At 38.7% G+C, this 18,144-nt stretch overlaps 1 protein-coding gene across 2 annotated transcripts; it reads left to right on the top strand.

The window, feature by feature from the left end:
- The first annotated feature begins 518 nt into the window (after window positions 1–518).
- LOC125227319 (MARVEL domain-containing protein 1) lies at window positions 519–17,712 on the top strand. 2 transcript variants are annotated; one of them, XM_048131604.1, is made up of 5 exons: window positions 519–695; window positions 5,174–5,317; window positions 14,553–14,650; window positions 15,942–16,113; window positions 17,386–17,712. In XM_048131604.1, the coding sequence occupies exons 2-5, from the start codon at window positions 5,183–5,185 to the stop codon at window positions 17,536–17,538; spliced, it is 558 nt and encodes a 185-aa protein (XP_047987561.1). In that variant the 5' UTR covers window positions 519–695; window positions 5,174–5,182; the 3' UTR covers window positions 17,539–17,712. The 2 variants fall into 2 exon arrangements, with proteins under 2 accessions (XP_047987561.1, XP_047987562.1); XM_048131605.1 differs by lacking the exon at window positions 519–695 and adding an exon at window positions 4,446–4,518.
- Window positions 17,713–18,144: the final 432 nt, after the last annotated feature.

Genomic DNA, 18,144 nt, shown 5'->3' with positions numbered 1-18,144 from the left:
CTAAAAAAGTGCAGCATATTTGGAAAGTTTAGGGCTCACCAGCCAATGAGGAGGCACACTCAAAGCTTATGACAGATGGCGCCACCCTATAAGTCCATATCCATACGTGAAAGCGAGAAGATATGTTTTTTCTCTCTCACACATATGAATGACAGTGACATGCCTACACACGCCGCCTGGCGGGATAAAATGTCAGTGTGCCTCCTCCTCAACTACTCGTTGTCTTCACGAAATGCCTCGACGTTGGCGGAATCATCGACAAGCCATAACGCTTAGAAATTGATTAATTCCCATAAAATATTTTAAATCCGCGCCATTTTTTAGAGCCGAAATTATAATAATTGTATTAGTATAGGAAATTTTTATGCTCCTAATCTCCTAATAATCACCAGAAATCTGACCAAAGAATCTGACTTTGATATTGCTTTAATCTTGCTTTGATGCCCAATATACTCGTATCCGAGCAAAAAATAATTAAAAAAAACATTACAATTTGACAGTAGTGACAGTGCGTGGGAGGTGACCGGCGCGGCGGGGGGCAGGAACGTCAAGTCGAATTTCACAATTTGTACTTGTTTCGTCACAAATATTAATTTACACCCAAATTTGTGCAGCGTTTAGTGTATTAGTGGAATTGTGAGTTTATATAACTACCAAGAAACGTTAAGGGTTAATTTCAGCTGTCGAAACTAAAGGTGAGTCAGATAAATACCTTTGAAATAAGCTATGTTTACTGCCCTTCTTTATAAAGTTTGTTTAATTTGCTATTTTAAGTGGTGACAGGCTTGTTTCGTAGGCGATTTAATTTAAACCGCGGGAGTTAATAGTTATTAAAATAGACCAAGTGTCCAATAAAAATTGGGGCGTCAGTACCGCGCATGGCGATACTGTTTCTGCTTACTTGTTTGATAACGATCTCGCTATAAAAATTAGCTGTTCGAAAAACAATACTACTGCTAATACTTTAGTATTCTGTATTGTTGAATCTATGTTTTTATGAAAAAAAAAGTAAACTATTGAATAAGCAGATAAGGTCCTTTCATTTAGTACTCCAAGGTTTGTTTACACTTTCGCTTGTGTGACATAATACGGCGAACTGGTAATCACAATCAGAGCCTGACCTACCGGGTTATGTATTATATTCATACTTTTACAAGTCATTTTGTTGATTCATTGGTTTTATGAGTGGATAATAAGTAAAGAAGTAATATAAGGATGTTTCAATGTAATTTCTTATGAGTTAGAAATTACTATTGTATTGGTGATAATAGTAGAGGCTTGTGGGCCTTGTGGTAGATTGTGCACTGTTTGTTTGTGATATATTCTTGCAAAATTAGTAGTAGTAGTAGTAATCACTTTATTGTGTACAACAGATTTATATACAGTTTACAGGAATTTAATTATTGTATAACATAATATAAAATTATTGTTTACCACAAAACAGTCCCGCCTCAGCACAATGCTAACCATACAGCAAAGACATATGTAACTCCGTATAGACAGATAAAGAAAAACTAAATTAGTTATAATTTTTGGGAGTATTTTTAATATTTTTATCGGTAAAACCCAACTTTTAGCCCGTCTGGATCAGTGAGGCCCTAAAGTATTCTGGATATATTATTAATAAAAAAACTTTTGTTATTGAGTTGTTATACCAATAAGCAAACATAGACTATAAGCACATCTCGGACACTATCACACAATCTTAGCTCGTGTAAGTGAATGCATACTATGCTTGTATGAGTGAAAAATGACAGGTCGACTGTTAGTATTAGGTGGTAACTGTGAGGTAACCGAGAGGGGGGGAGACGCACTTTCAACGGGGAGGGGGCACGGGGCACGGGGAGGGGGGGCATATGGCCACTGTCATACTGTACGATAGTACTCTTTATTATACTGTGCTGTAAGTCCATTAAGCCAAAAAATAAGCATAAGATGACCCACCAAAATGGCCCTTACATTTGTACTGTAAAATGTTACAATACAAATGTACCTAAAGGCCAAATACATGTACAAATAGAATATTTCCTATTTTTAACCCCCGACGCAAAAACGAAGGGATGTCATAAGTTTGACGTGTGTGTCTGTCTGTGTGTGTGTGTGTCTGTCTGTGGCATCGTAGCTCCCAAATGGCTGAACTGATTTAGATTTAGTTTTTTTTGTCTGAAAGCTGAGTTAGTCGGGAGTGTTCTTAGCCATGTTTCATGAAAATCGGTCCAGGTACTATGTCACAGTCGGGGGTTTTTCAAAATTTTAATTTTGTGGTTAGTTCATACTTCTATTACTTCATTAAAAAAATAGTCTGTTAGTTTATAGGTACAGTCAACCAATTGGAACCCTAGGCCACTGTAGAACTATGTCATAGTGACGTTATAAATCAGATTGTAAGAAATCTCTTACTTCTTGTCATTTTGACATGGTTGTAGAGTGGCCTAGGGACCCTAGGGTTCCAACTGGATCCAAAAGTACAGTCACTGACTAAGTACAACTAGCAATGTAATCCGAAATCTCTTACTTCTTGTCATTTTGACATGGTTGTAGAGTGGCCTAGGGACCCTAGGGTTCCAACTGGATCCAAAAGTACAGTCACTGACTAAGTACAACTAGCAATGTAATCCGAAATCTCTTACTTCTTGTCATTTTGACATGGTTGTAGAGTGGCCTAGGGACCCTAGGGTTCCAACTGGATCCAAAAGTACAGTCACTGACTAAGTACAACTAGCAATGTAATCCGAAATCTCTTACTTCTTGTCATTTTGACATGGTTGTAGAGTGGCCTAGGGACCCTAGGGTTCCAACTGATCCAAAAGTACAGTCACTGACTAAGTACAACTAGCAATGTAATCCGAAATCTCTTACTTCTTGTCATTTTGACATGGTTGTAGAGTGGCCTAGGGACCCTAGGGTTCCAACTGGATCCAAAAGTACAGTCACTGACTAAGTACAACTAGCAATGTAATCCCCCAAGGATTCCAAAAAACACATTTCATTAAAATTAGTAATTTCTATTTGCAGTAAAATGAGTCAGCATAACGTAGACTAACGTTATCAATCAGCTAAAGTGACTAATAATATAAGGTGTATCGAGTTCCGCGCTTATCGTTCAAAAACGATTGTTCGCGTTCGGCGAATGGTTTATCGCCATTTGCTTTGTTTGTAGGAAAATAGATTATTTCGTTTTATTTTTAGTTAATATTAATCCATACTAATATAGTTGGGAAAATGTTTGTGTCTGTTTGTCTGTCCGTCTTTCACGGCAAAACGGAGCGACGAATTGGCGTGATTTTGTAAGTGGAGATAGTTGAAGGGATGGAGAGTGACATAGGCTACTTTTTGTCTCTTTCTAACCCTCCACTTCTCTAAAATGGCGGGTGGAAGTTTTGTATGGCGCATTCCGCAATTTTCAAATTTAATAATAATAAATAAATAAATAAATATTATAGGACATTCTTACACAGCTTGACTGAGGCCCACGGTAAGCTCAAGAAGGCTTGTGTTGTGGGTACTCAGACAACGATATATACAATATATAAATACTTATATACATAGAAAACATCCATGACTCAGGAACAAATATCTGTGTTCATCACACAAATAAATGACCTTACCGGGATTCGAACCCGGGACCGCGGCGCAGCAGGCAGGGTCGCTACCGACTGCGCCAGACCGGTTGTCGAACCGGTGTGCGAACGAAGCCGCGGGCAAAAGCTAGTATTTAAATTAAATTTTACTGAATTATCAAGAAGATGATGTTTAGTCGAGGTATATGTTACATTACTTACCATTAGTCAGAATTGTCTAGGATTTTAAGTTATTTGTCAGGAGGTGCCATCACGCCCATGACGCCAGGTGTGCGCCAGGTACATGAGCGAGACAGCTATAATATTCACCGCATGCGACAGTGACAGAAACAGGCGATTTAGGGTGCGCGCCCGCGGGCGACAAAGTTACTCGACGACTTACGTATTTGTATGAAAAGTTGCGTCGCTTTGTGAGCGCACCTTCATACTAGCCCATGGTCGCGACAAAAAAGTCGCATCGAAAAGTCGCCCGTAGGCGCACCCTCTTATTGCAAGAACTTCCTCGTGTTATGCACCTATTCTTTAACGTATACATACATGATAGACAATATAGACATGAAACTAGGTAATACTAAAGTTTCAGTGCCACTCTTGGCAATTAAGGGGTTGAAAGAAGACAAAATTGTGACATTGCGTGAGCGTCAGGACCCCTGGACCACTACAGATATTTGATGTTTAGTACATACTAAAATTTAGTACCTATTTGATACTATTTGGTACCCGAGTACATATATTTGGTACCTCCACTGATATCGAAAAATCGAGCGAATAAAGTGGCCAGACATTCTGACGTCAGGATGTAAATTTTAGTATGTACTAAACATCAAATATCTGTAGTGGTCCAGGGGTCCTGACGCTCACGACATTGCAGTGACAGGTTGCCAGCCTGTCGCCTACGCCAGAATAACCACAATTTAAGACGATCGATACGATACAGGTAAATTCTCCACACGAACGCTCTCGACTATTTCCTCCCTGGTTTTTGAAGATAGAGCAATGATTTTTTCAACACAGATTATTATTATTTATATCTGTGTCGGACCGTTCTGATTTTTTTGCTATTTTTATTTTAAAAGACGCTAGAGCCAATCAAAAATTTCTAAAAACGGCCTTTTTCAATATGGCTCAAAAAAAGGTGTGATACTCAAGATCGGTAACAATTAGCCAAAAAATCTAAACGGTCCGACACAACACAAATTATTTTATTGTTATTCAGATTCTCAAATTTCGTTCCGTTTAAATAAGTTTTGAAAGAGGAAACAGTCGAGAGCGGAACTTCGATTGTAAAGATTTTTTCGCAATATCTTTTAACTGGGTTGTTCTTAATGGACATTTTTTTCCGATAAATCTAGTTAATTACACTAGTATATTTAACTGGAATTCCCAAATTGGAAGGGGGACTCCTTTTCATTTTAGCATTTTCGCTCCCGTAGCGTCTTAACCCATATCCCACAGCCGACTTTTACGAAACGCACGAGATTTTTTTTTAGAAGAAATGTGGTGATGACATTTTTAACCCGTCCCACACGGGAGCTAATTTCCTTACTTCTTCAGTTAACTCCTTACTTTAACGTAATTTTTGTTTATTCCAGTAATTCAAAATGGCGGAGGTAGGGTTCCCCGGTCAGCACACGACGACGACCACGGTCACGTCCAGTACAACCGTGCAGACCAACATCCGGTTCGACCCGCTGTATGTGCGGACAGCGACTGGCGCACTCAAAGTGGTGCAAGTTGTAAGTGAACCTCCAAGAATCTCCATCCTCCATAGATTCATCATCCTCCTTGCGTTATCCCGGCATTTGCCACGACTCACGGGAGCCTGGGGTCCGGCTTTGACAACTAATCCCAAGATTTGGCGTAGGCGCTAGTTTTACGAAAGCGACTGCCATCTGACCTTCCAACCCGAAGGGTAAACTAGACCTTATTGGAATTAGTCCGGTTTCCTCACGATGTTTTTCTTCACCGAGAAGCGACTGGCAAATATCAAATGACATTTCGCACATAAATTCCGAAAAACTCTTTGGTGCGAGCTGGGGTTCGAACCCGCGACCTCCTGAACGAAAGTCGCACGTACTTACCGCTAGGCTACCAGCGCTCCATAGATTAAATATAAGAATATCATACCATCCCCATACATTGAAATGCGACCGCCTAAGAACGCGCATACACTACACCACTCATAGATGGCGCCACAAAAAATCTCTTGTAGCTTTCGATTATACTTGTAGATGGCGTTAAGTGTCACTTTTGACGTAAATTTATGGCTCGAAAGTGAACTTAACGCCAATTTGAGCATTTCCCGGCAACTTTGTACATAGCGACGTCAGTAAATTTTAATTGATCCTATTTTGTTACCAACATTTAGTAATATAAGTCGAGTTTCGTAAGATATATACAGGTTAATTGTTATAATTAAGAAAATATAGATACTAGAGAACCTTAAGACCCCTTATTCCTTAGAGCGCTCATCAATTTCACGAAACGGCCATCGATAGATGGCGTTGGCGCTCGGTACGCGAGCACCGGCAACTCAACGCGCGTTTCAACGCAGACACGAATAATCTTGATAGTTTTGAATTAAATTGCTAATAACATAATTTTCAATTTTATATGGGGACTCTTTATTTAATTTCATATTCATGGTATGTCACAATAAATCATTTCTATTCTATTCTATTCTATTCTATGGTAGTAGTAAATAAGGTATATGAATGTAGTAAAAGTATAGTATTAGTCTACATGTACATATATAAATTCAGGTTTCCTAATTGATTGATTCAACAACCAACACCGCTGAGCCGAAACTACGAAAGCTAGAAAGTCGAAATTTGTATAGATTGCATTAACAAAATTTCGAAGAGATAAGAATCGATTATGAAAATTTACACCCCTAGTAGAGGGAAAAAGGGGGTGAAAGTTTGTAGCGGGATCAATTTGTTTTTTTTTATTAGGAAAATTTTAGTTAGGAACTTGAAATTAGAGAATAGTTTAATAGTGATTTCTGTTTTTTAGGGTTCCGTAGTCAACTAGGAACTCTTATAGTTTCGCCATGTCTGTCTGTCCATCCGTCCGTCCGTCCGTCCGTCCGTCCGTCCGTCCGCGGATAATCTCAGTAGCCGTAAGCACTAGAAAGCTGAAATTTAGTAACAATATGTATATCAATCACGTCAACAAAGTGCAAAAATAAACAATGGAAAAAAATGTTTTATTAGGGTACCCCCCCCCCCCCCCCCCCCCACATGTAAAGTGGGGGCTGATTTTTTTTTTCATTCCAACCCCAACGTGTGATATATTTTTGGATAGGTATTTAAAAATGAATAAGGGTTTACTAAGAGTTTTGAATGATTCACGGTTATTTTCATTAGACTTATATTGACCGGGATATAGACCGTGATTACCTTTTTGATTTTTGTCGAGCTCCCGATATTTCGACGCAGTTGCATGCATCATGATCACGGAAAACTGACGAAGGCGGGTGGATGTTAAAGTTGTATAGACAGCGCGCGATCTACCCTCCTTCGCGCGCGTCGGCTACGTTCACTTTCAGCGTTACCACTGGTCGCGTTCACACTCGATGGTCTGTCCAAACACACTACACTCACAGTGTCACTACGTTTGTTCAATTCTGACTTCACCGGTTTTTTACACAAACAAATCACTAGATTCCATACATTAGATAGTTTGAAGCCATCCTCACGATTGAAATTTTTATATTTGTGAATCTCAATGGCTTCTCTGAATGGCTTCTTTGGCCGGTGAAGTCAGAATTGAACAAACGTAGTGACACTGTGAGTGTAGTGTGTTTGGACAGACCATCGAGTGTGAACGCGACCAGTGGTAACGCTGAAAGTGAACGCAGCAAACGCGCGCGAAGGAGGGTAGATCGCGCGCTGTCTATACAACTTTAACATCCACCCGCCTTCGTCAGTTTTCCGTGATCATGATGCATGCAACTGCGTCGAAATATCGGGAGCTCGACAAAAATCAAAAAGGTAATCACGGTCAATATAAGTCTAAAGGTTTACTAAGATCGTTTTTTGATAATATTAATATTTTCGGAAATTATCACAGTTATAGTGACTTTCATATTTTTATAAGAACAGCATGCACTTACGTCCAGAACAGTGACATTTGGTGCATTAGAACTGCTCATGATGTGTCACTTTTTAACCGTCGCCTCAAATCTGAGAGATTTGAGGCGAGGTTCTCAATTCGTCTGTGTTTTTTTTTTTTTTTTTTTTTTATCTTTGTTCCTCGATATCTCCGTTGTTACTGGACCGATTAAAAAAAAAATTATTGAATGTATATGAATACAAATAAAAAAAAAGTAGTAGATAAAAAAAAAATATCTGTCCCCTCTTTACATGTAGGGGTACCCTAATAAAACATTTATTATTATTAACGACCTTCCACATATTTATAATGAGCCCAAACATGATGGGGTTATGATGAGGAGAATAGCAGTTCTGTTGACCACCTCCTGACTCCATCATGAGAACTTGGACCTCGTCTAGTTCGATGGTGCTCGTCAGCCCAAATCTAATGAGCCCGAACATGATGGGGTTATGATGAGGAGAATAGCAGTTCTGTTGGCCACCTCCTGACTCCATCATGAGACCCTGGACCTCATCTAGTTCGATGGTGCTCGTCAGCCCAAATCTAATGAGCCCAAACATGATGGGGTTATGATGAGGAGAATAGCAGTTCTGTTGACCACCTCCTGACTCCATCATGAGACCTTGGACCTCATCTAGTTCGATGGTGCTCGTCAGCCCAAATCTAATGAGCCCGAACATGATGGGGTTATGATGAGGAGAATAGCAGTTCTGTTGGCCACCTCCTGACCCCGTCATGAGACCTTGGACCTCATCTAGTTCGATGGTGCTCGTCAGCCCAAATCTAATGAGCCCAAACATGATGGGGTTATGATGAGGAGAATAGCAGTTCTGTTGACCACCTCCTGACTACATCATGAGACCTTGGACCTCATCTAGTTCGATGGTGCTCGTCAGCCCAAATCTAATGAGCCCAAACATGATGGGGTTATGATGAGGAGAATAGCAGTTCTGTTGGCCACCTCCTGACCCCGTCATGAGACCTTGGACCTCATCTAGTTCGATGGTGCTCGTCAGCCCAAATCTAATGAGCCCAAACATGATGGGGTTATGATGAGGAGAATAGCAGTTCTGTTGACCACCTCCTAACTCCATCATGAGACCTTGGACCTCATCTAGATCGATGGTGCTCATCAGCCCAAATCTAATGAGCCCAAACATGGTGGAGTTATGATAAGTAGAATAGCAGTTCTGTTGAACATCTCCTGCCTGACTCCATCATCATGAGAACCAGAACCTCATCCTGGTCCCAAAATATAATAATAATTCAAACTCTCAACAAACTTCACGTATAACTTAAAATCCAAAATCATATGAAAAGCATGTCGAATGCTAAAATTGCATAAGGTGTAAAAAGGATCAAGATTTGTTTAGTCCACGGAAGTATAACTAAAGCATGGAAGCCATGCTAAAATAAGAGCTCGGTGACATGTATCTTACTCACACCACACTATTACCTTTTTTATATGAGCGAATGAGACAATATTCCACAACTTCTTTCGTTTTCTCGAAGGTTGTCCCTAAATGCTGATGTCAAAACGGACCTGGGGTCCATTTATTATACGGCAAAATTAAATATACGTTTGTCATTTCACACTCGGTCTCCATCTTTGACAACTGTACATAGTCGTATTATATTGGTTCGAGTTTTTAGCGCGACTTCAATGGTCGTCTTGACGATATTTATTTATTTTGTGAGGATTTCTGATAGATCGTGGAAAAAATAGCTCAGTGTATATTTGTGATAGTTCCAAGTTTCATTTCTGACTATGGCTTGTGTGATCAAGTGTTGCAAATCACATTCAGGAAGAAAAGAAAACACGCAAGAGGTTATATCATTTCATCGGTAAGTTTCTTGAGTTTTTGATAATATTTATTGATACGACCTGGCAGAAATATAAATGTACATATTAGTAGTTTATACAATTCAAATCTTATTCAATTCTGTATAGATTTTTGCATATTTTTTGGAAGTTTTCTCAAACTCGGAAAGGTTATGTTTTTTAACATAGTGATGTGATGTGTTTTATCGACCTTGCAATAATAACCTATCAATATTCATACCTTAAAAACGCCATCAATGATTATTGTTCTTTGTTATGATTCTCTTGTTATTTAGCTATTTTACAAATTCAACTTTATATATTTCTTAGATTTCCGAAGAAGAAGACCGGAGACACGAAGTTCAAGGTGCGATGCTCGCGGTTCCTTTACTCCCAAGATTCCACCAAAAAGAAGGCCAAGAAGCTGAAATGGAGCAGGCCCCCAGATGTCTCCCCAGGTGTCTACCTTTGACAATTGTACATAATCATATTATATTAGATCAAATATCTCGGCGGTCGTCTGGCCGGTTTTTAATTTAATTGTGTTTATTCCTGATAGATAGTTGATGATCCTGCTAAATTCTTATTTGTGATGTGTTCAAGTTCCTTGTGTGATTATGGCTTGTGTGATTAAGGACTGTAATTCACGTACATGGAGAAAAGAAAACTCCCAAGAACCTGTTGTGTTTCATTAGTGAATTTCGGTCAGTTATTGATACTATTATTTGTAGGATCTAAACAAAGCATAAAATACGATCTTTTCATAGTTTAAATAATAACTACTACCATGTTAAATTCTGTTCTGAAGTTTCTCCAAACTGTTTTTAGGTTATGTTTTTGTACTAGTGATGTGTCATTTTTATCGACGTCCCGACATTAACTCTATTGACATTCTTGCATTGAAAAGGACATAAAAATGATTAATGATGATCAGGTATCACAGACTGGGTAAATGGTAATGTAACATTTCTAGTGAATTAAACTTATAGTATTTTTTAGTTTTCCAGAAATTCTCAAACATTATTAAAAAGAAACTAACAATAGGTGAAACTATTGAAATAATAAATTTTGGTACCTACACTGCCGTTTTGTTTTATTTTCTATTTGATAGAGAAAATATTATTGAGGTAAGTTAAGTATAAGTAGATTCTTGAGTGGTGGACTAGAAATTAATAGAGGGATGCTACACGAATTAAATTACTTAGGTCTTTGCGTAAGGAGAAGAGAAGAATGTATTTATTTGTTTTATACTCGTATCTCCCATCTTCTATTTTTTACAAACTATTTAGGCCGATATTACACTATCATAGAAATATAGTCATAGACAACATGCCGTCCTTTTTATTCACGTTACAGAAAAAGGGAGGCATACAGACCTATGATCAGAGATATAGGTATGATAATGTAATATTAGGACTTGGTAAGAGAAGAGAAGTGACCGTTTATGTAGGTAAGTACATAAACAAACCATTTATTTGCAATCAGTAGGTACGGTTAGCCAAGAAGGCCAGAATGTATGAATATATGACTTTCATAGCCAAAAAGCCACATAATAATCCAAATGAAATGTTTATATCAATATTGTATGTTTTCGTTACTTTTATATATAAATAAAATAAAATAAAATAAAAATAAAAATAAAAAAGCCTTTTATTTCTTGCATTCTTACGTCAATAATTCTTAAAGATTTGATTATATTAATTTCATTTAAATTCGGTCTATTATAATTATAATTACTAATTTATTACATATAATTAATTATGTCAAATATAGTTCCATACGTCATTTGTTTGCAAGAACCCCTTCTCGGGTGAAGGCCTCCTCCAGAGTAAGCCAGTTGGATCTGTCTTGGGCTTTTTGTATCCAGTTTTTTCCTGCCACCTTAACTATCTCGTCCGACCATCGCGTGTATGGTTTTCCGCTAGCACGTTTTCCTTGCGGTCCTGGCCATATGGTTATTTGTTTCGCCCATCTGTTCGACTTCATCCTGGCGACATGGCCAGCCCATCTCCATTTTTGCTTTTTTGCGTACTGTAGCGCGTCTATCACCTTGGTTTTAGATCGGATAATGCTGTGATTGATTTTTTGGATTTTTCTAATATTAGTAATACTTCTCTCCATACTTCTTTGGCATGTCGTTATTTTTGTTTTAATATTTTTGGTAAATTTCCAAGTTTGCGCTGCGTATGTGAGGGATGGTAGTAAGCATGAATCCATGATTTTCTTTTTGAATTTAATAGGCATTGACGTGCTCTTGAGAACTTCTTTTTGGCTCCAGAATTTGTTCCAGGTGATCTTGATTCTCCTGTCGACTTCGTGTTCAATATTTTTCATGTCAAAGGATATTTGTTTTCCGAGATATATGTAGTCTTTAACGTACTCCATTTTTGTATCATCGATATACAGTGGTTTTTCCGTACTATTAGTCATTAATTTTGATTTGCTGAGATTTATTTCTAGCCCTGTCTCTCTACTAGCAGCCTGTAGAGTGTGTATCATATATTCCAGGTCCGTAAAACGTTCTGAGAGCAGGACGATGTCGTCGGCAAACCTTAGGTGATTTAGGTATTTACCGTTAACTGGCAGCCCTCGGCCAGACCAATTCAGCTTGCTAATAATCGCCTCTAGTACTGCTATAAAAATCTTCGGTGACATTGGATCGCCCTGCCTCACGCCTCGTTCTATTTTTATTGGCGGACCGATACTTTCCAGTTGGACTCTACTTGTGGTATGTTTATAGAGTTGTTTTAAGACTTCTATGTACTGGAGCTCTACTTGTTGTTCTTTTAATGCCTCCCATATTGACAAGTGAGATAAAGTGTCAAAAGCTTTTTGATAGTCTATGAAGGCAATGTAGTAGACAAAGTAACATCCCTAGCTAACACAAAACCAGGGACCACCTACCAAAAAGAGCAATAACTAGCATATATCCATCCTTTTTCAATACATTATCTAAGTCATAAGGAAGTCAAGGATGAGTATATGCATTTTACACGAATTTTTATTAGGGGGGCTTGGTTTAGTCGCAGTTTACGGCACTTCTCGGAACTATCGCGCTGCTTACGAAAGCTAGGTGCGCCGGACGATCAAACGCAGGTCCGTTGTCTTCGAGCGCTCGGCGCAGACTGAGCGGGCTCGCGTTAGCACAGTGTCTTTTATTCGAATTTTAGGTGTTTTAAAAACATATCTATCGACAGAAAGGTATGTCTTATATGTATGATTTTTTTTTATAGGTCAATAAGAAGTTCTAGTTTAGGATAATATTATTTAAGAGTTACAAAAAATGCAGGAATCGCAGGAAAAATACATAATGTAAACCTCTTTTTATCGAAAAAATGGGGAGGATACGGAAGGTTATTTATCCACCATTTCAAGTAATTCTTAAAATGTCAAAGTATTAGCTAACTCGTACAGGATATAACAAATAGGATTGTGATCATTTATTACCCCAAATAACATTTTTAACAGCACAATCACGATTCTAAACGAGCTATTCCACTACGAAATTTGAAAACGTCTTCCGAAAAAACTGATTTTTCGGAAGTATAAAAAGACATATTTTAAAGTAGTACCAATTGACTTTCTAGCTTAAGATATGTACTTTTAGGAACATTATCATTTTTTTAATAATCATTTATAGTTTCTTTATAATTTTGAATGAAAAAGGTTCTATTTTGCAAAAAACGCTCGTCTTTAGGAATAAGGCCTCTTAATGACGAAATAAAACGTAGGTACTAAAATCTCAATTCATCAAAAAAATCTTGGCAACAAAATAAGAATAATAAAAACAAATTTAACTTTTTCCTTAATTTTTGTACAAAATTTCGAGAACTGCTGATCTACAAATAATCGATGGCAACAAGGCATTTTTGTGTGGCGCCATCTATGTGTGGTGTAGTGAATGCGTGTTCTTAGGCGGTCGCATTTTAATGTATGGGATGGTATGATCTTCTCATATTTAATCTATGCTTCCTCCTACCCTTATCCCACGTTATGTGGGGTCGGTACAATATGTCTTCCTCTTCCATTCTCCTCTATCTTTCGTCATCTCGATACACATCTTTTATTCTCATATCCTCTTTCACACAATCCATCCGTTGTTTGGGTTTATCTCTCCCTCACCATCCATCAACATTCATCTCCATTCTTTTGCCTATATGACATCCCTCTTCATGACGTGACCGTACCACGCCAATCTGCCACTCCTCAAGTGCCAGATCTAGGGGCGCCTGATGCGTCGATCAGCCATTGGCAGGGCCTCCATAAATGTCTTCATGGTTTTCAAGGTTCCACATTTACTGTGAGGGTGTGATAAAAAATAGATTAGGCTGTTATCTGTGTCTAGCCGTTTAAATTGTTTATTATTGTTGTTATCGCTAGGCTACTAGACTCTTATCGAATTTGGCACAAGAAATGATTGTTTCCTGTAGTATTTGACATAAGAAACCAATTTTTATACAGTTTGGGTATTAAGTGTATGATTAAAAATGTGTGTAATATTTATTTTATCTTTGGCCACCGAAAACGCTGTCAGACGTGTAGTGACGTCATAGAACCTAACTTAACTTCATGTCGAGTCAATCACTGACATGATGAACTTTATGCCTCATAACTTAAATGTCAGAAAATTTTGTGCTCAATTCGATTTACGTCATGCGCAGACAATCTATAGATTAACATGGCTATTGATGTTTTTGCCTAATTAAGTTAAAGTAAACTTTATAAATGTTTTTTTGTGGTTTTCAAGTCGTAATAAAATATGGTAGTATTTTTTTTCGGTTAATTGAACAGTAATACATAATATAAAATAGACTTCAAAAAAGGGTCAAGTAGCCTAGTAGTAGGAGTGTACAAGTTTCTAATGGGGTGGCAACGCGCATGTGACACTGTTTGAGTTCCAGGCGTCCATAGTTTACGGTGACCGCTTTACATCAGGCGGGCCGTATGCTTGTTTGCCACCGCCGTAGTATAAAAAGCCTATATAGCGTTGTTCGAAGTAAGCAAAATGAAAATGTAACGTTTGTTCTCAGGTGTCCAGTTTGCTGGGCTTCATCAGCGTGCAGGCCGCTCGCTTCCAGTACGCGGGATACGGCTCCTTCTACTCATGGATCTCGATGATCGCCTTTTGGTATGTACTCATGCACCTCTTTTAAGAGGGGAAATGCATTACGCATACCACCCAGGCGCGGGGATGGGCCTGGGATGGTTATGTGGGTCTCCCTAGGCTGATGAGACCTGGTTTACCCACTAAAACCCCTCTGTCGCCATCGCCTTGCTATAAGGCGAGGTCTCAGGCAATCCCCGCTAAAAGTGACGTCCACCCCCTCTCGATTACCTGACAGTCCTCGACCTGTCATAAAAAAAGAAGCGAAAGGTATCGCGCGCAAAAACTACTTGTGCCCCCGCGCCGACGATTGGCTAAGGCCCGAGCGTCTCTCAGCGTCTTCGGGCCCAAACTATATAATAAAATTCCACTCGAGATAAGAAATGAAGGCAGTGATGTAATTTTTATTAAAAATAAGTTAAAGGCTTTACTTATAAAAATTGCTTGTTATGATATTAATGAATTCCTGGCATAAAAATGAAATTAATTTAATTTAATGTATAATTTTGACCGATTGTTTATAAATTTAAAACATATACCTAACTGAAATTATGATTCTTATGTAATTGTAATAATATCTATCGCATAATTTAAACCTAGTCTTAAATGCATGTTATTGTTTTTATATGACTTGTAAAAATCTATATTTTTTTACCAATAAAGATCTGAAATCCTGGCATAAGTTGACTTCTTACCAGCTAGCTTGCCTGCGGTACAGAAATATCAACGTATTGAACACAACTGCTATGTCGCCGGCATAGGCCGGTCTTGTTTGAACACACATACGTGTCACTGGCATAGGAGTTCGATTGTTCTGATCACAGACCTTGTGTCACCGGCATAGGAGAAGGTTTGATCACAAACCTTGTGTTCTTCTTCTTCTTTCTTTTCTAACAGAGCTCGGATACCGGTAAAATTTTCAAACCGTTATCATGTACTTGCGGCAAAACCTTTAAATTTCGTTTTCGCTCAAAAAACCGCTATTTTGAAACCGGTTTTTAGGGAACGCTTTCATAAAGGTTTCGTTCGATTAACCGGTTTATAACAAAATAAACCGGTTTATTCCGTAGCATGATAGGTAATACTGTTCTAACCAAACCAAAAAAGGCACTGCGTGAACGTAGGTACAATATTTACGCGCCGCCGGTGCGTCACGCCGCTCGTCGAATAAAACGGTTTATTTCAGTTAAAATAAAGTTTTCATAACGTTCGCGTTCTTTACAAAGTTCGGAGTTAAATCGAAATAAACCGGTTTCAACCGGTTCTGTTCCGAGCCTTGCTTTCGAAGAATATTAACGAGTCCTTAAACTTCTAGGTTCACCGGGATTCTACTCGGCCTATACCTGTTCCACCTGGTGGAGAAGTTCTACAAAATTCCGTGGCTGAGGCTAGAGCTCGGGTTCTGTGCGCTGTGGGCCTTCTTCTACCTGATAGCGGCCAGTCTGGTCGTCTCCATATTCAATAACGCCGGCTACTCTGCTGCCGCGGTAAGTTATAATAGAGGAAAACATCTAGATAGGTAGATTCAATGGTTGAAAAATCCATTTTCAGTTTTTTAACCATTTTCAGTTTTTTATCAAATGTGCTTTCTGAGAGAATGAATTTGCACACAAACAATTAAGAGTGTTAAAAAAATGAAGTGTCACGAAATGGCCGCATTTCAGCATATTAATGGCGACTTCCAGCGATGACCATTAATTAATAAAATCACTAAGACAAAATGAAACAAACATAAAGCAACAAAAAGACTAAACCGAAATAAGTTACAATATTAGACAAATGGTTCGAAAACAAAGCGTATACATGGATAAAATAATCACACAATGATAACTTGAATGCATACTTACTTACGTCATGTATTATTTTGTAAGATTTTTCTAACACAATAATTTATTGTTAAAGAAATAAATTAAATGAAATGAAAATCACGTTACATAAGTTACGAGTTTCTGATATCATCAACATTCGCTCCTTTTCACATCTAAAATGCTGCGTTTAATAGTCTTTGATAAATGGGCGTTTTCTAAAATAAATCTTCTCAGAATCACGAGCTGATTCGATCCCGACGATAAAAAAATGTGTCCCAAATTTTCCATACAAAATTAGAGTTTCCTATACGTCACGCGCGTAGTAGTTTAGTAGGAGGTAGGGCATAGCGAATGATATTCCGCTTTGTGTGGTAGGGCACAGCACAGCGGATATCGTCTCGTTCGAATCTAGAGCAGAGCCCAACTGGGGTAGTACCTCCGCCTTACAGAAGACCGCAGCCAAATAGCACTAGACCCTACTCATAGTGTTGTGTTCCTGTCGGTGAGTAAGGTTGCCAGAGCTCAACGAGGGTGCGGTGTGCTTACGGGAGGACTTACGGAACTAACTTGTTCCGTTTATAGTCCTTTGAGTCGTCGGCAACCCGAACCCTCCTTGGAACTTGTACACTCCTTTTTGCTGTGTACTTAACACAGCAAAAGGGAATGTACAAGTTTCTAATGGGGTGGCAACGCGCATGTGACACTGTTTGAGTTGCATGCGTCCATAGGTTACGGTGACCGCTTTACATCAGGCGGGCCGTATACTTGTTTGCCACCGACGTAGTATTAAAAAAAAAGTAAGAGAAAAAAAATTAGGAAACATTTTTTTATCGTCAGGATCGAATCAGTTCGTGATTCTGAGAAGAATGAGCCCAGACACGTCCAGATCTAGTGAAATTGGATAATAAAGATTTATTTTGGAAAACGCCCAAATAAAAAAATTGTCCCCAGTTCTTCGGCTACGCTGCAATGTTTGCGTACGCCATCGACGCGTTCCTGAAATTCCGCGCCGTGCAGGCGGGCGGACTGGCGCAGGGCACGCGAGTGGTCTCCAAGCAGACCACGTCCGCCGTCACCGTCACGCCGCCTAGGGAGGGGTATTAAACTAGTCAAATAAGCTACTGAGAACCCCGCCTGGTGGGCACTCTGCTCAGATGCCGGAACTGAGCGGGTTCTCGCTATACCTGGGTCAATTTTTTTTTCAAAGTTGTCCACCTCGCTTTTTTAGTAACATGGGTATTTTTTATGCAATTCATACATAATCGCGAGGTCTTTCGATCGTGATAGGAGAAAAAAATGTACCTAGATTTCTATACATTTTTAAAAGCTTCCATTCCGTTACCGCCATAAAAAATGTATGAAAAAAATGGTAACGGAATGGAAAAAAACCTTGGAACACTTTTTGTCTCCTATTAGGATTGAAAGAGCTCGCGATTCTGAGTGGAAAAATCACATAAAAATTCCAAATCCAAATAAAACCGGCCAAGTGCGAGTCGGGCTCGCGCACAAAGGGTTCCGTAGCAGCAAATAAAAATTACAGTTAAATCAACCTATCTCAAAAACTATAAGAGATACTTTGATCAAACCAAAAATCGTTGAAAGAGTTAATTAGCATGCATCACCTCTATTTTTTTTAGAATTTTATACCCCGTAGTTATAAAAATAGAGGGGGGGGACATACTTTTTACGACTTTGAGAGCTGATATCTCA

This window comes from Leguminivora glycinivorella, chromosome 6 (genome assembly GCF_023078275.1).
Source record: "Leguminivora glycinivorella isolate SPB_JAAS2020 chromosome 6, LegGlyc_1.1, whole genome shotgun sequence".
NCBI classification, from domain to species: domain Eukaryota; kingdom Metazoa; phylum Arthropoda; class Insecta; order Lepidoptera; family Tortricidae; genus Leguminivora; species Leguminivora glycinivorella.
This window is presented reverse-complemented; position numbering and strand designations above follow the sequence as displayed.

What these genes read in the sequence shown, in the direction of transcription:
- LOC125227319 (XM_048131604.1), top strand. Translation starts at nt 5,183, where the DNA reads ATGGCGGAGGTAGGGTTCCCCGGTCAGCACACGACGACGACCACGGTC. An exon ending in CACTCAAAGTGGTGCAAGTT is followed by an intron (nt 5,318 to 14,552) that starts GTAAGTGAACCT and finishes GTTTGTTCTCAG; the next exon opens with GTGTCCAGTTTGCTGGGCTT. An exon ending in ATCTCGATGATCGCCTTTTG is followed by an intron (nt 14,651 to 15,941) that starts GTATGTACTCAT and finishes TTAAACTTCTAG; the next exon opens with GTTCACCGGGATTCTACTCG.